This window comes from Haliaeetus leucocephalus, unplaced genomic scaffold (assembly GCF_000737465.1).
Source record: "Haliaeetus leucocephalus isolate CR32 unplaced genomic scaffold, Haliaeetus_leucocephalus-4.0 Scaffold906, whole genome shotgun sequence".
Classification (NCBI taxonomy): domain Eukaryota; kingdom Metazoa; phylum Chordata; class Aves; order Accipitriformes; family Accipitridae; genus Haliaeetus; species Haliaeetus leucocephalus.
In genome coordinates, this window is record NW_010973342.1 from 3,277,818 (window position 1) to 3,294,085 (window position 16,268).

General features: G+C 45.1%; 1 protein-coding gene across 1 annotated transcript in view; it reads left to right on the top strand.

The window, feature by feature from the left end:
* Positions 1 to 12,785: 12,785 nt before the first annotated feature.
* CPZ (carboxypeptidase Z) overlaps positions 12,786 to 16,268 on the top strand; it is a 35,635-nt gene continuing 32,152 nt past the window's right edge. Inside the window, exon 1 of the mRNA XM_010583509.1 lies at positions 12,786 to 13,037. Within this exon, the coding sequence (XP_010581811.1) occupies positions 12,950 to 13,037 (88 nt within the window). The 5' untranslated portion in view covers positions 12,786 to 12,949. The remainder of the gene's footprint in view (positions 13,038 to 16,268) is intronic.

Below are 16,268 nucleotides of genomic sequence, written 5' to 3' on the forward strand. Positions count from 1 at the left end.
TACGTTAAGGGTAAGATCCTGGCTTCACTGACTTCAGGTGGAGGTAAGCCAAGATTTTACTTGAAGGTTTTCATCCCTAGAGTCCAAGTCTGAATTTGCAAAAATCTTTCCAAAAGAATATATAAGACCAGCTCAGTTAAGAAGTCTACTTACTGAATTAATCACGTGAAAAAAAAAAAAAAAAAAAAAAATCTTGGATTCTTGTATATCCTAGCAAAAGACATTAGCAGCACTGAGTGGAAATCTAATCTAAGAGGTGGAAGTTTTTCTTCAAATGATGACATAAAGTTATTAAGCTGACTGAAAATGCAGACAGTATGGCTATAGAGGAAGCTGCACTCCGGTCCTCTGACAGTCACTTACACCTCTGAGCTCTGTTTTTTCCTAAGCTTTCTCATGTCTCTCTGTGTATATTCCTGCTGTCCTCTCTCTGGTGGATACCTGTGGCTCGCTGAGCACCTATAATTACTCCAGCCAACCAAAACTGGCACTTGTAAGTTCCATTCTTCTAGACCTAGAGGGGCACTGTGGCAGTTGTTCTGAGAAGTGATTCAAACCCAGGGTTTGCTCCTTCTTTCTTAAAAATCCTGTTTATCCTTATTATTCATAAATTCCCATCTACTCAGTTATTTTCATCTCTGGGCTTAGAGCTGAACAGGCACAGGAGCAGCAGCATTTACTCTTTGCATCTTTGCTAGCTTGTGCTCCCTTTGTAGCTGCTGAAAGCTCAGTCAATCCCCATGCTTCCTCCACCTTCATCACCTTTTAAAGTCTCTACTTGCCCTCTGGTTTCTCATGTCACCTGAAAGCCAGGCTATTCAGACTCCTTCTTTCCTTGATGCATTCCCTCTGGCTATTGTGGTGGCATTCTCACTTTTTTACCTGTGGTTTTGGTTTTCTATGAGTTTTTTTTGTTTTTAAATTAGTTTTCCACTGGCAGCCTTTTCAGTTTTTAATTTTATGCGGTTGAGCAGGATTGTAACATGCAAATTAAATAAACTAGAAAGAAAGCTGTGCCCCTCACTTTTTTGTGCTCGACAAAGAAAGCAGGCAAAGGAATCAAACCAAGAATCTTACTGAATCTATTTTGTCCCTTGGGTTTACAGCCTACCAATTTCTGCAGTCAGTGGCACACAGAGAGTAGTAATATGACTGCTGTCACATTTTCACATTCAGATAAAATTACCAGGTATCCATTTATGGCTGAATCAAGGTGTTCAGCATGAATTCCTCATAAAAATAAAATTCTTATTTTTGGACCTTCAAGAAAACTTCCCACCTACTGTACCAATAAGCCTCATGATGGGAAGATTGGATGGAAATGCAACCTTCACAATATGGGTGAATAGTGGGTTTCTCTGGGCTTGTTCTGTGATGGCTAAATGTCTGTTATTGCCCTGGCAGCTCATAGCCTCTACTTCCAATGCTGATGCTCTCAGGTTCAGCCCTTAGAGTGTCAGTCACCTTTTGTCTTTCAATTGTACATGATATGAACCTGCAAAAAACCACATAAATGGATCCCAGGACCTTTTGCCTTGTAATTTCCCATACTGCTGCTGCATTGATTTGATGAGTCTTGAGGGTAGCTGTTGCTTGGCAACTTGAAGTTAAACAGGTCCAACATAAGGTGGAGTATGTAAATGGCTTGCTCTGAGCTAGCAAGATTTCTTGACATCCTGACTTCCTCACAGAGGAATGCTGGATGTTGGACTTGCCTCCTGGTGCAATGTAGTTTACTTCAAGGAGAAAGAAAGAGTTATTGAGAGCTGTGTTTAGCACAATAAACTATAGGAAAATGGAAAAATTTGACTCCTGCAGGAATTTCTCTGGATATCTGTGCTCCAAAGGTGTCCTGCTTTCAGCCCTTGTCTAAAGGAAGGCCCTACTAATCACAATTTTGACGAGTAAAGTTAATCTTTTTGATGAGCCACTGGTTCTTTTCTGTTCCCTAACCATGGTACAAGAGTAGAGGATAACTAAGTGAAATGAACAGTTGAAGGAAATTGGAAAAATACAAATCCCCAGTTGTCATAGCGAGCTCACTGTGGCAGTAGCTCAGGGAGCTAATGGTGTGGCTAGGATGACTGACAGCTTTTGAGCTGCTAAAGGTCTTGTCCTGAAGCCTTGTAGACTGAAGAAACCTCTCCCATAGAGATCAGTTTGATATGTGGACAATAAGGCATTTCTCATATCTGTACAAAACTTAGCAGTTCTGGATCAGATCTTTAACCAGAGCAACATCATGATATCAATAGCACTAGACGACTTTACACTGGCAGAGGTTTTAATCCAAAATGCTGGCTTTTTTGAAAAGCAGGGAGACGGATTTGACTAATTGATGGAGCTGTTCCCAGAGTTTAGCCCATGGCTGGTATTGTTCCCAGAGTTTAGCCTGTGGCTAGTAATTAAGACCCTATAGCTTTTCTTTCACTCTTTCCCGACTGCCCTGTTCTTGTTCTCTTGACCCTTCATAACTGTGGCTTGGCTTGGCCTATACAACTTATTTTTTCAGACTCCTGAATATCCAATTAGTCATTATTTGGCCAAGAAAAAGACCATGTTAGGCAGCTCAAATTATTTCTCACGATGAGTCAATGCTTAAGCCCTCATCTTACTTGTTACCTCTCTCCAAATCCCTTCCAATTTGTTAATGCTTTTCCTGATATGAAAACACTCATGCTTTTAATGTCATTGATGCACAATAACATGACAGAAGGGTGGGACATAGCAGTGCTGTGCTGGACTTTAGTTAACCCTGGAACAAGTCACATGAGGCAGCCCTGAACCAGTGACACCACCCCCCCAGATATTGTTACAAACTACATTTGAAATAGATATCCACATTTAGAAGCTAATGACTTTCTTACAAACAACTTAGGGACCTGGGATGCTGCATATGAGTCTGGCGTGGGTTATGACCATATAGACTTTGAGAAAGCTGGGAGAACAACCCTGAGCTCAGCTTGCCTTCTGTAGAGCAGGCAGGCTGTTTGTGATGCCTCTGTGGGACTGTGTATCATGCTGCTGAATATGCCGGCTGCATGGGATCCTGCATGATCCCAAGGATGGCCTCCAACCTGGTCTCTCCTGCTTTGCTATCCCTATCCAGCACCTTTGGTCTTTGTCCTTTATGGGCAATTCAGCACATCTTCAATCTGAGCATGGCAAGTGGAGCTCGCTTGAATACCACAGGCTAGAGATAATGTCTTCCAAAGACTGCCTGGAAAAAAACGGACCTTGCAGTTGTTTTATATTTGGCCTCTGTAGTTTCCACTGATGGTTTGTAAATTCTTTGAATGAAAGAAGAAAATAAAAACCGAACTAAAATTCCTTATCTGTTAAAAGACTCTTTATTTGGGGGGGAATTTAGGCTATGCCACTCTAAAGGTTTGGAACCTTGATATAGGAAACAAATCTTAAGACACTTAAAAATGATCGCGGCCCAGATATTTAGTTGGACGTAGACTCTCAGTATAGCGATATGTAATTTTAAAGTGCCTAAATACCTTGAAAAACATCCAGTGTTAACTAGTTTAACAGCCTGTTATCCCTGGCTTTTAGTGAGGCTTGGGTCTTGATTTGACTTGGAAGTTTATTTCTAAAAGCAAAGTTGAAATCCTTAGAGCTCTCATGCCAATATCATGGCTAGTGGTCTTTGCTGTCTGCATTTAACACCCAGTTTTCTGGAGAGTGTCAGCCTTTGGGGCCCTGATTTCTTTTGGAGAGCGCCGAGGACCTGCCTTCAAGGAATCGGGGTCCTTTAAGTGTTTCCCCGTTGGGTATCTACAAACTAAAGCACTCAAAGTCACTTTTTCAAAATGCTTCCCAGCACCTCTGTGAATGTGCCAAGCAAGCCCTAGAGGACTTCTTTTGAATGCTTTGGCATTAATGTTCTGTGAGACAGGGAGAAGAGACAAAGTGAAATGAGTCTCAAAATAGGACTGTCAAGTTCTTTTCTGGTAGAGCTTACATTAATTTTTAATACTCCATCTGTGATCAGAAGAAAAGAAAGACCTTTAGTTCTCAGCACAGATCTTTTTTGAGCACACTTATTTTTCCTTGTAGCCGTTATATCTTCAGTTCTATGATTCACCGACTTATTTGTATTATTTTTCTTACCTTATGGGAGTCAGGCAGAGTCACCTTTGGGCCTCATCTTGAACTAAAACCGCAAAATGCATTACCGGTAACCCCTTAGCAGTAATCCTGCTTTGCTACTTTACATGTGGGAGTAATAAGAGGCAGCCTTTAAGAGGATAACAAGGTCCTCATGTCAGTGCTATCTCTTTAATGATTAAGTTTAAATAATATTGCGTGCTTATAGCAGGGTTTAGTGATCGGTGCATGTTGTTTTGCACATGTTCTCCTGGATATTGAATCATATATATTACTGTTGTCCCTTTGTGGTCTCATTCGACCATCTGGTGCCAGGTTCCCTTCCAGTTTTTTGTATCACTTGTGCCTTTGATCATGGCTGAATTTTAACTAGACATCATTTTCTCCTGTCATCAAAAGAAACTTTCTGAGTAGCTTCATTTCTTACTGATTAGCCCAAGCAAGCACAGACATCGCATGAAGCGTATGCTAAAAAAGGCATGTATTCAGCTGAATCTTTCTGGGATGGTAAGGCTGCCTGCTTGAATTGCATTCCTCTGCAAGCTCAGGTTGGACGGGGCTCTGAGCAACCTGAACTAGTTGAAGATGTCCCTGCTCATTGCTGGGGGCTTGGACTAGATGACCTTTAAAGGACCCTTCCAACCCAAACCATTCTATGATTCTAAGATAGGATCAGTTCAGTGGATCACCTGGAATTAGTATAAGGAACTAATTTTGTGGGTAATTGATTTAGTTAATCTGAGACAAGTCAGAAGATGAAAACAGAATTTAATTATCAGTGGCAGTACTTGTATTGAATTTAAATGATTGAAATATTTTTCAAGAGCTGTAATTTTTTATTTTTATTTTTTTTATATTTAACCAGGGAGGAAAGAAATATCTGTGACTCTGTTCTGGTTTTGGCTGGGATAGAGTTAATTTTCTTTCTAGTAGCTGACATAATGTTATGTCTTGGATTCAGTATGAGAAGAATGCTGATAACACACTGATGTTTTCAGTTGTTGCTAAGTAGTGTTTAGACTAAGTCAAGGATTTTTCAGCTTCTGATGCCCAGCCAGCAAGAAGGCTGGAGGGGCACAAGAAGTTGGGAGGGGACACAGCCAGGACAGCTGACCCAAACTGGCCAATGGGATATTCCATACCACGTGATGTCATGCCCAGTATATAAACTGGGAGGAGTTGGTGGAGTGGGGGGAGATTGCTGCTTGGGAACTAACTGGGCATCGGTCAGTGAGTGGTGAGCAATTGCATTGTGCATCACTTGTTTTGTATATTCCAATCCTTTCATTATTTTTGTCATTTTATTATTGTTATTATCCTTGTTAGTGTCTTCCTTCCTGTTCTATTAAACTGTTTTTATCTCAACCCACAAGTTTTACCTTTTTTCTTCTGATTCTTTCCTTCATCCCACTGGTGGGGGGAGGGAGTGAGCGGCTGCGTGGTGCATGGTTGCTGGCTGGGGTTAAACTGTGACAGACTCTAATATTAAGGGGGGGGGGGGAACCCACCCACTCATTGCTTGTTTTTGTTTCCAGCGTATGAGGAAAAACTGGGGGAAAGAAGTTGGCAAAACATGCCAAAGTCACAAAAATTAAAAGGAAATAATTAAAGTCCAGTTTTGGAGCCATTGCAGGAAATTTAATTTTTGGAGTATGGCTAGACTGGTTCTCTCTGTGGAGGTCTGCCAGAACATTATGCCTCCTCCCTTAGTGAGCTGGTACAAATATGGACTTGGTCAATAATGATCAAAAATAATTTCTAGAGGCTACAGGGAACTTGTGAAGTATTTAAGACATGTAGAAAGTTCCAGTCCATGATCGATTCTAGGTTAAACTCTTAGGGTACTGTGTAGGCGTGGTGGGTTGACCCTGGCTGGGTGCCAGATGCCCACCAAAGCCGCTCTATCACTCCCCTCCTCAGCTGGACAGGGGAGAGAAAATATAACAGAAGTCTCATGGGTTACGATAAGGACAGTTTTAATGAAGCAAAAGCAAAGGTCGTGCATAAAGGCAAAGGAAAACAAATTATGTTATTCTCTACTTCCCATCACCAGGTGATGTCCGGCCACTTTCCGGGAAGCAGGGCTTCAGTACATGTAGTGGTTGCTCCAGAAGACGAAAAAGCATCCCCTTCCATCTCCCTTCACTTAGCTCTTATAGCTGAGCTGACATCATATGGTATGGAATAGCTGTTTGGTTAGTTTAGGTCAGCTGTCCTGGCTATGCCTCCTCCCAAGATCTTGCCCAGCCCCTGCCTGCCATTGGGGGGGGGGGCAAAAATATTGGAGAGCCAGCCTTGATGCTGTGCCAGCACTGCTCAGCAGTAGCCAAAACACTGGTGTGTTATCAACACCTTCCTAATGCAGAGCACAGCACTACGGAGGGCTGCTATGGGGAGAATTAACTCCATCTCAGCCAGACCCAATACAGTAGGAAAACAGGAAAGCTCTTGTTTGTGTGTTTTTTTTCTCTACTCTTAGTCTCTCCATCAACTTTCTGGCACTCAGTGTTCATGTGCGGTAGTTTCTAAAGCTGGTTTAACCTTATGGGTCATAAGGGGAACAAACTGAAAGTTGAGAAAAAAGGCACTGCTGAAAAAACTCTTTGAGAAAGTTAAAAGCTCCCCAAGCACAATGTAGATGGTCCCAGAAGGCACAGAGAAACATCCCCAAATAACTGCTCCTCTTAACAAGTGCATAGCTCAGAATAGTCTGTGTATCTTTACAGTAAAATAGCCATTTCTCTTATGCACGTGCATGTTAATTTGAATTGGAAATATTTGTTTAGAGAACAGATGTGTTTTCCTTTTTTAACTTAGCACCTAGAAGCTGAAAGAGAAGCCCTCACGGGCCTTTCTTAGATCTCTGCTGTTGCATGAAGCACAATCAGGGCATAGGGGGATAAGGTCTTGCAAAGAACAGGGTGGTTTTTTTTTTAAAGTTGCTATTGCTTTGCAGGAAGTTGCTAATTCACTCCCTGTCTGTCCTGATAGCAGCTCCTCTTCTCTGCCCTGTTCTGCAGAAACCGTAAGAGGAAAAAAAAGCAGGATGGGGATTGGTTTCTGCTGTCCAAATGAAAATATCTCCTGGATTAAACTACTGTAAAGTTCTAAAACTATGCCTGCTGACTTTGTGCTGGAGCAGATGTGATGTGCTGCCATCCACCTTTCCGCCAGCTTCACTAGCACCGAGTGCAGGACAGAATAACAAGCCGTGAAGTAGCATTTTGATCTGCTTTCTGTCTGTTTGTCCTTCAGGAGACAGTTATCTAGGCAGCACTGCTTCTGTTTGTTGTTCAACTTCCTATTAGCAGAGGCAAAATAAAAAGAACCAGGTAATGAAAACCAGTCTGAGTCTGATATATTGCTCTGCTAAATTTCTCTGACAATAGTAAGAATCATGAGAATGCACGCAAGTTAAATGTGCTGTATTTAATCCCACTTTGAGTACCTGCCAAAGAGATAAATCAGTTTTGGTATTTAGTCCTGTCTGAGGATTTCTGGATTGCTGCTGTACTGTGGACTGTAGGCTAGAAGAAAGGTCTGATCAGGAAAGAGGTAGTCAGCAATAAGAGCTAGTAAAATTATTTAACTTTATTGTAGTGATTCAGGTGCAAACGATTGAACGCAGCTGATGCTGCTACATCTGCTCATCACTCTGGGATTTGTTTGTTCAAGATTCTTTTAGAATTGGGGTGAATATATCATATTTAAGCCCAAGCCAGAACTTGATTTCAACTCCCTGGAAAGCACACAAGATTTACTAAAATCCAGAAATGAAAAGACAGAGGTGGGGAAATCCCTCTATTCCTAACCCCCATCCCTTCCCTAGCTGCTTTTAATACTTGTAGGTTTTGGTCATGCACCTGTACAATTCCTGCTAGTAGTCCCGTTTGATATAGTCAGTGTTAACACACAACAAACGTGTGAAGAACAAGTGACATATACAGAGTACTAATAATGGGCTGAAAAATAGCCAAGCAAGATAGAAATGCTGGATGGCTGGAAATATTGTATGGGTGGGAGGAGCAGTAGCTGACCTACTGTGCCCCTCAGAAAGGTGCGGGTCTGCAGGGGAACCCAGAGGCGGCAACCATGCACAGGGAACGGACAAAGCTTCACAGAAAGACACACTGTAAAGCCTGCGATCAAATCCCTTGGAAAGGAGGAAAAAGAAGCAGGCAATCTAAGGTAAGAGTAAATGAAATAACCCTTCCAGACCTTCTGTTTTCCATGCCTTATGGCATGCAACCATGGAAACTTTTATAGATGGTGGTGACAAACTGATAAATTCCCCTTTGTTGCTAATTACCTTAATGTCATTCTTAGGCCCCCATCTACCCTACTTGTGCTGCATATTTTTTATCTTGGTACCAAATAGACATCCTGCTTGCACGTAAAAGGTCTGTAGAAGTTGAGAAACAAAGAAGTTTGGAGCTTTTTGGATGCCAGCTATCGAGGGTTTTATTTAGTTGGTGTAGTGGAGCTTGTTAAGGATGTGATGTTTGTGGATGCCAGTTCCAGGCAGCCAGGACCTGGGGATTTCCCCTTCCTGCTTGTGCTCTGACTCCCGGGGATTTCTCCATGCCAGACCTGTGGGTGCAGCAACTGCCGTTCCCAGCTGCAGGTTCAGCCAGCAGCGAGGATGAGTCCCGCTGTGGCACGCACACACACACGTGTACACATGCACAATGCCACAAGAGTCCTGCCTTTGCCAACAGCACTCACATAAACATAAGTACAGAGAGCCCGGTCCTGTTGCCCCTCTCTGGCTGTTCAGGATTGTGGTTCACTGGTGAAAACAGACGTGTTCCCACTCTCTGAGTTCACATGTATGCTCACATTCACAGATCCTTCAAATATCAACACAAGCTCTCAGGCCATGTCTGCACCCAGTGACCCAGCCACTGATTCAGATCTTGAGTCTTTCGAGATGCAAGTTTTCTCCTACTTGCCTGCTAATCCAAACTGAAGTTTACTAGCAAACTACACACACACACACATGGACATAGGATTATATTCACTTGGGAAATATAAACACATCCAGGTCTCTCCAGTCGCTGACACTTAGACCTTGCAGCTTACACCTTGGTCTCTCCAGTTGCTGGCACTTTGATCTTTCAGCGCTCACACCAAGGTCAGAAAGGGACATTACATAGGGGAACAAGAAGAGAGGATTTAATATGACAATAGAGTAGATTGCAGGGACCAAGCACAAGACTTGGATGAGCATACTGCCCAGCAGCCTGCCTGCATGCAGCTGTTCCCTTTATCCCCCTCCTCTTTGATTTTCCTACTCTTGTGCATCCCTAAACCACTCTGGTCCTTCCCTTTGATCCTTCCCCTAAGCAGACCATAATAAGTTTTGCATGGTTGCTGAAGTCACTTCTGATTATCCCGTAATATTAATGGTAATCACATTTCATGTTTCTTATCAGTTCAGGCTGACCCTCTTCAAGACTGTGCAAATCATTGCTTTGATGGCCCATCAGTCAGTGACCAACATGTTCCAATCCCTGTTAATGTCTCCTTCATCACCTGCTCGTCAATTCCTGAGTGTCTGTGGGTTTAATTTATCACTGTCCTTCTTACTTGTTTATTCTGTTATACTGAATAATCCTTAAGAAGGTAACTTGCTGAACCAAGTGCCCCTTCATTGTGCATACCTGTGCAGAGCTTACTCAGCAGTGTGTTGGTGTGTATAGGAGCCATACAGCACACCATGCCCCAGGTGTTGCAGGGGACGAGCTAATTCTGAGCCAGGCCAGTTTTCCCATTCTCATGTTTGGAACAAACCTGGATGTGCAAACCTTGGGTATGGGTAATTTCTGACAGAAATGCCAAATGCCTCTGTCTCCTCCTGCCCAATACTTTCTCTTGACCCTTTAAGGAAGTCAAGAAAAAGAAAAAAGGAAAGACAAGAGCTTTAAAGAGCTCCTAGAGAGCCCAGTGTGCACAATTATGCTGTGGGGCAGGATGTAGCCTTGGAAGCACAAAGAGTAGGTAGAGCTCTGCTCCTGTCATCTGAGATGGTGGTCCCTTAAAGCCACTCTGCAGCTCTAGACAATGTCATAAAGAAACCCAAGATGACCCACAAGAATGAGGGTACCACGCTGCAGCCGTATGTAAAAGATGGTAGCTCTGGTCCTGGAAAGCCTGCACTGAGGTCAAGGAGTCCTGACCCTTGACAAGGCTAATTAAGTTGAGCATATTGCTATGATGATGAGACACAACGCTCTTTTAGTTCCAGAGCTCATTCAAGTTAATCACTAGGTTGTACTGCCTTATGCAAGGCAGAGAAAATACTGTCTCCATTTGATTCTGATGAATATGATGTAATGGTCCAAAGGCTGGCTGAACTGCAGGGGAGGGTAGTGTGTGGAAATCAATGCATAGACAAGCTACAAATAATATTAGATGGATACAATAATCTTGAGAACAGGAAACGATATAATGTGTTCCACAATCATTTAATTCAGGGAAATAATGAATGGACATTCCCAAATGACACCAAGTCAGTATTCCCAGTGTGATGGGACGTTGTCTCATTAGTATTCGAGATAAAGTATGGAGCACAGTATGAATGTGGAGTACCACAGTAGGTGAAAGCAGGTGTCATTGGTTTGCAAAATGTCTTGGGGGATGCTAGTAAAGTGGACTTACATTTGCTGGTATTTTAAAATATGGTCCTAAAGTTTGTGGCATCTAAACTAGGACTGGTGGCCTGAAGTGTGGTAGAGGGGAGGAAACACTCATGAGAATATAGTACCTGGGCTGAAGGATGGGAAATCGAGTGAGAAAGCACAGGCAGAAACAAAAAAATGCCAACAAGAAAAAGACAAAAAAGGGGAAAGCTGACAGGATTACAGCTACAGAAAGATGAGTTCTGCAGCAGACCTCACCTCAAAAAGCATTGGGATGTATGGGAGAGATGTCACTCCATACTCTTAAGGGCTGCAGAAAATTACAATAAAGACATGAGCATTTCCAAGGACTGGGGGTCAGCTTCTGTTTGTAGGTATAAGCTCTGCAGCCTTTTTTGCTGTAAGGAATTTAGCCACATCGCTTAGGTTAGATCTGGGCAGCCTCATTCTTTCCCTTTAATGCAAAATGCACAGCCCAGGCACACAGCAAGCCTTGCCTCAGCCCTACCCTCAGCTGTACCTGAGCACATCAGGTCTGAATGTGGCAGATTGGTATTCAGAGCAGCCGACCGCAGGCTGTCGGGAAGCTGTGCAGAAGGTGAAGTACTCCTGCCCTTGGAGACCACACTTTCTGAGCTGTGTTGGTACTATCTTTTTTTTTTGAGAGTCCAGACATTCTGCTGTGTGATCAGGGCAGAAAAAGGCAGCTAAATAATATTCTTGTCCTTAGAAGTTTGTTCTTTGAACCCTGATGGGCTTTGGTGCTGTTTACTCCCAGGGCAGACTCTGCAGTCTCTGGATCTAGTAGGAATTCCTGGAGGCAAGAAAAGCCACCCTGCCTTGCAGAGCCTAGCAGCCAAGGATGTACTTTACCCCTGAGCTTCCCAATCCATCTAGCAGTGTAACCTTTTCCATACATGATGAGACATCAATTGCTTTTTGAGAGGCATACAGCTTTCTCCTGCCCTGTCAGCTTCTGACCCCCTATAGGGGGTTTATTTGATTACATTATCATATAGCACCATAACTTCCTACTCATCTTTCTGATAGTGATCAGCAGGAGCCAGTGTCCTCCAACTGCAAGGACAGATTCTCTGCTCTCATGTGTAAGCAGGTATCTGTCCTCAAAGGAACATGCACTGCCTGGAAAGATAGGATGCTTTGCTCTCTCTTGGTCTAGATTTTGAAGAAAAATTCCTTTTCCTGTGATACAGGATATTTTTTGATGTGTAGATAAGAAATGAGGAGTTCACATCCTACCCAAGGCAAACTTCTCCTCTATACCTGCTGCATAGGGATAAAAACATACAATGCGTATTTCTCTGGGGAAAAAAAAAAAAACAAACCCAAAAAAACCAAAGAAACAACACCACCACAAAAAAAAGTGCCCCAAATTTAAGATAATATAGATTTACCATCCAGTTAAAGCCTGAATTGCTGTTCTGGGATCTTATCTACATTTTTTGAAGTTATTTTTTTTAAGGATAGGCAGAAAAGGCTGGTATCCCTCCAAGTTTGCTTCTGTAAGCTGGATCTTATGTAAAATGCCCAGGAGGAGCATGCAGAGGGGGATCCTGGTGGCTGTTTTGTGGGTTCTCATTCTCACTGTGCTGGAGGTGATGCAACTTAGAGTCCTTTCTCTGTCACGTTGTGTTTTAAACTTCCAGTTAAGTGGGTTATGAAATACCATTCTTTGGGAGGAACGTTGCTTTCGGTTGTTTGCTTTTCTCTCTCTCTTTCCCCCCTGCTCTCTCCAGGCAGTCGCTCTCAGCTTCAGCGAGACGTGCTTTAATGAAGCTCCCCTGTCCCTTAGGAAAACCGTCCGAAGACCAAAGGCGTCGGACCCGTGGCTGAGGAGCAGGCGGGCGCATCCCTGCAGGGACCCCCTTCCACTCCAAGTGTTTATGAAATTGTAAACCAGGCTGCAAGAGGGAGTCGGTCAGGAGGCAGAGGGGAGGGGGAGCTTATTCCTCCTCCCTCTCTTGTCTCAAAGCCTTTTGCTTTCCAAGCTCAAATGCTAGCTGAAATCTGACGCCTGGACTGCACATACTGAGACGTGGGCATGCCCTTGCAGTGCACTGATTTCCTCTGTAGCTTGGAGAGCCAGAGCCGCGCTGAGGCTCCGAGTGAGGAGCAGCTCCATCGGGCAGCGAGTGCCACATCACTGTGCTGCCTGTGCAAGGGGCTCCACCATGGTCCTGAGGCTCCTGCTCCTCCTCGGTGGGCTGCTTAAGGCCACCGAGCCGGCACCCCGCTGTGAAACTGGCCAGGAGACCCTAGGTAAGGCAACCACCCCTAAAGTCCCCCTTCTTCTCTCTTTCCTTCTCCTGGAGATGAGCAGAGTAAGGGGCTCCAGCTTCGAGGCGAGGGAGGCAGGAGCTGTCCCTCTCCCCTAGAGATGAGGGGATCAGCTCAGCTCTTTGGAAATCTGCAGACTGCCAGTGATGAAACTGGGGTTGTGCTTGGGAAGTGTGGATGGGAAGGCAGGAGGTGGTGTAGCTCTGCAACAGAAAAACAAGTGTGTGATGCAAGGGAACGTAATGTTTCCCCACCACTGTCTTTTAAGGCCGTGTGTAGTTGTGTCTTTCTGTCAATTCACGGAGTTCCCAGTCAGTAGGATCCCCCTCGCTGTTGTGGGGAACGCAGAGGATTTGCCCCATCTCTGGCCTTGCCTTCTAGGAATGTGGTAGCTAGATTGCAAGAAGATGAACTTTTGACCTTCTGTATGCTTTTCTACTTAAGAAAAAAAATCTTCTTCTTACATTTAGCTTTAGGTCACTTATTTCAAGTCCAAAGTATGAGAAGATTTATTAGGATCTGACAGCTGTAGGGTGTGTTTTAGCTTGCTATAAGCAATATGGAATTTGTATGAGTTGATTGGCTGGAAAAGCATTTACCCATTAGAATAAAGGTTAGATAGGAACATGCTGCTAAATGAATTGAAAGCTTTTGGTTCAGTAACCAGTCGACTAATAAAAAATATTAACAGTATCTTTTAAAAATAGGTGGTGTTTTTAATCAAGCAGGCTTAATTCAAATTTCATTTATGTGGGGACAGTGGAGAAGTGAATTCCAGTGTGGTGACAATGTCTGTTCCAGGAAACTGTTTTCAGGGGCTTCAAACTCAAAATGATTCAGAAAAATATTTATTTTATGGGAACACAAGAAGGGATAAGTTAACCTGCAGCTGACCTTAATGTTACCCAAGGAAATTCAACTATATTTCACTGCTTAAATATAAGCCATAGACTGTCACTGGCATTGAACTGCTACACAATGCAATCCATGTGCTGTGTACTGCATATAATTTGAGAGTGCTGTTCCCACGAACATCAAAGTGAGGTCTACCGCAGCCTAAAGGGATTTTATTTTTGGATAAAGCTGCACAAAGAGAAGTGTTGTAGACTATTTACAGTCAATTACAGGAAGAGGCTGTGTGGTTTGCAGCATGCCCTTTCTCTGTGAGGTATGATTCTGCTCCAGTTCTAGCCGATCAAAGTTTTGCCATGGGGTATTAATCCTAGCAACCACAAACGTATGGATCATCAAGGGGTAACTCTGCTGTGGCAGAATATTTTGTGTGTGTTGGCAACTGTGCTGTCTTTAGGGGAGGGTTTGAGGAAAGGCAGGCAATGGAAATACACCTTGCATGTGGTGGGACATGACTGCTGCATATGGCCCTAGAGGGATGGCTAATGGTAGGGAAAGTGAGCTGTCAGCATCACCACGTGTTGGTGTGCAATGTGAGGAAGGGGCACCCTTCACACTGGAGGGATGTTGGACCAGGGAATAAAGTAGCAGCCTGGGTATTGAGAGACCTGCCATATTTCTCAAGGGTCTTTCTTTCCTAAAGGGGCAATAAGGTCATGTCGGGCCACATGAAAAGAAAGGGGACCGCAGTCCTGCACGTGTTCACCAGCAGACCTTGCAGGGATCCCCTCTCAACATCCAGGGCAGTCGGTTATGTCTCCAGCTGTAGCAGTGAGAGTTCTCCCCTGGTTTGGGATCCCTTGTGCAGATCTCGGTGTATGTCAGTGGCCAGACCTGCGGTGCCCTGCGGGACACCAGCCTGGAGCTGCTTGTACAGGAGAGGATGGCAGCGGGAACCAGTGCCACTGTCTGGCTCCCAGCAAGGCTGGAGCTGGTTTCTGCAGGCTGCCTGGCCTTCTTGGTGATATTTGCTCTGCTGTGACTCATTTTGCTTTTTTTAATAAGAAACCAAGATGAAACATGGTTTACAACACCAAGATCCTTACAAAATACTTTGTGCTCTTCTGTTTAGAAAAATAAGGAAATGATTGCTGTCATCCAGCCCCACATCCATCCCCAGTGGGGACCTTTTTGAGCAGCAGCTGGGAACCATGGCATTGAGAGAGGGCAGATCCCTTCTCCCCAGCTGTGTCCTGTATCCTTGGGGAGCTAGTAAGCCACTGTCTCCCCCAGTGATAAAATGCTCTGTTGCCCCATTGCGAGGCAGCGCTTCCAGACCCTGGTGAGTTTTATTGGCCTCTCAGCCTCTCGTCTGGGGGAGAAAAGTACAGCTTAGCATGTGTGCCCTGAAAGGTGGCCGGTCTTCGGTGGAGGGAGCTAATAGCACAGGTTCCTGTTTCATCCGAGTTGCACGGGTCTCTCTCGCTGACTGACATATTCCAGCGGCAATTAATTAAATGCGGCGCTTTCCCATCACTGGCGACAAAACTAAAACCAAAGTAGAAGGGGGCTAAAGTCACCTGCCCTGAAGCACCCAAAGCAGGTGCCTTTCCTCCCGACCGGGGCCAGCTGTACCCCCGAGATGCTGCCAGGGCTCAGGCTAAGGCTGTAAAACCCCAGCGGTAAAACCTTCCCCGGTCGCTCCTGTTCAGAACACGCTTTCCCGGGGACTCCTGGGCCAGAGGCACGGCAACTGCTCCAGCCGCTGGGCGAACCCCCCCGGCCTTACCGCCGAGGGGCCCGCTGCCGGCGGGGCCGTTCGCACCGGGCACCGGGCACCGGGCACCGGCCGCCGTCTGTGGTGCCACCGTGTGGGCTCCGCGGCTCGTACAGACGCTGCGGCGGAGATGCCGGGGCCGGGCTGGGTGCAGACGCCAAAGGGATGCCTGAGAGATTTGGTCCCCCCACCTCGCTCCCCGTCCGAGCGTTGGAAAGGCGTTTGGGGTCCGTGGTGGCAGAGCCTGTGGGGTGGCACTGCTGGGGACAAGGAGCCCTTTGGTCGGAAGCTGTGGAGGTGGGAGAGCAGCTGGAGCGCTGCTCCCGGGCTAGCCCTGGCTGGCACGCTTCTCGCCTGTGGGCATCCTCCTCTCCCAAGCACCTTGGTGGGTCCCCTCGTCCTGAGCCAGACGTCGCCCCATCCTGAGGGTCTCCGAGTTTAAGCGCTGGAGACGAGTGGGGAGGTACAAGGAAGAGAGCTGGGGAGGGAAAAACCCACCAGGGTGGGAGGCAGGGGACAGGTACTGTGTTACCGCTGGAGCCCAGCACGGATTTTGTGGCACTGGCTCCTCTCCAAGCTGTGGC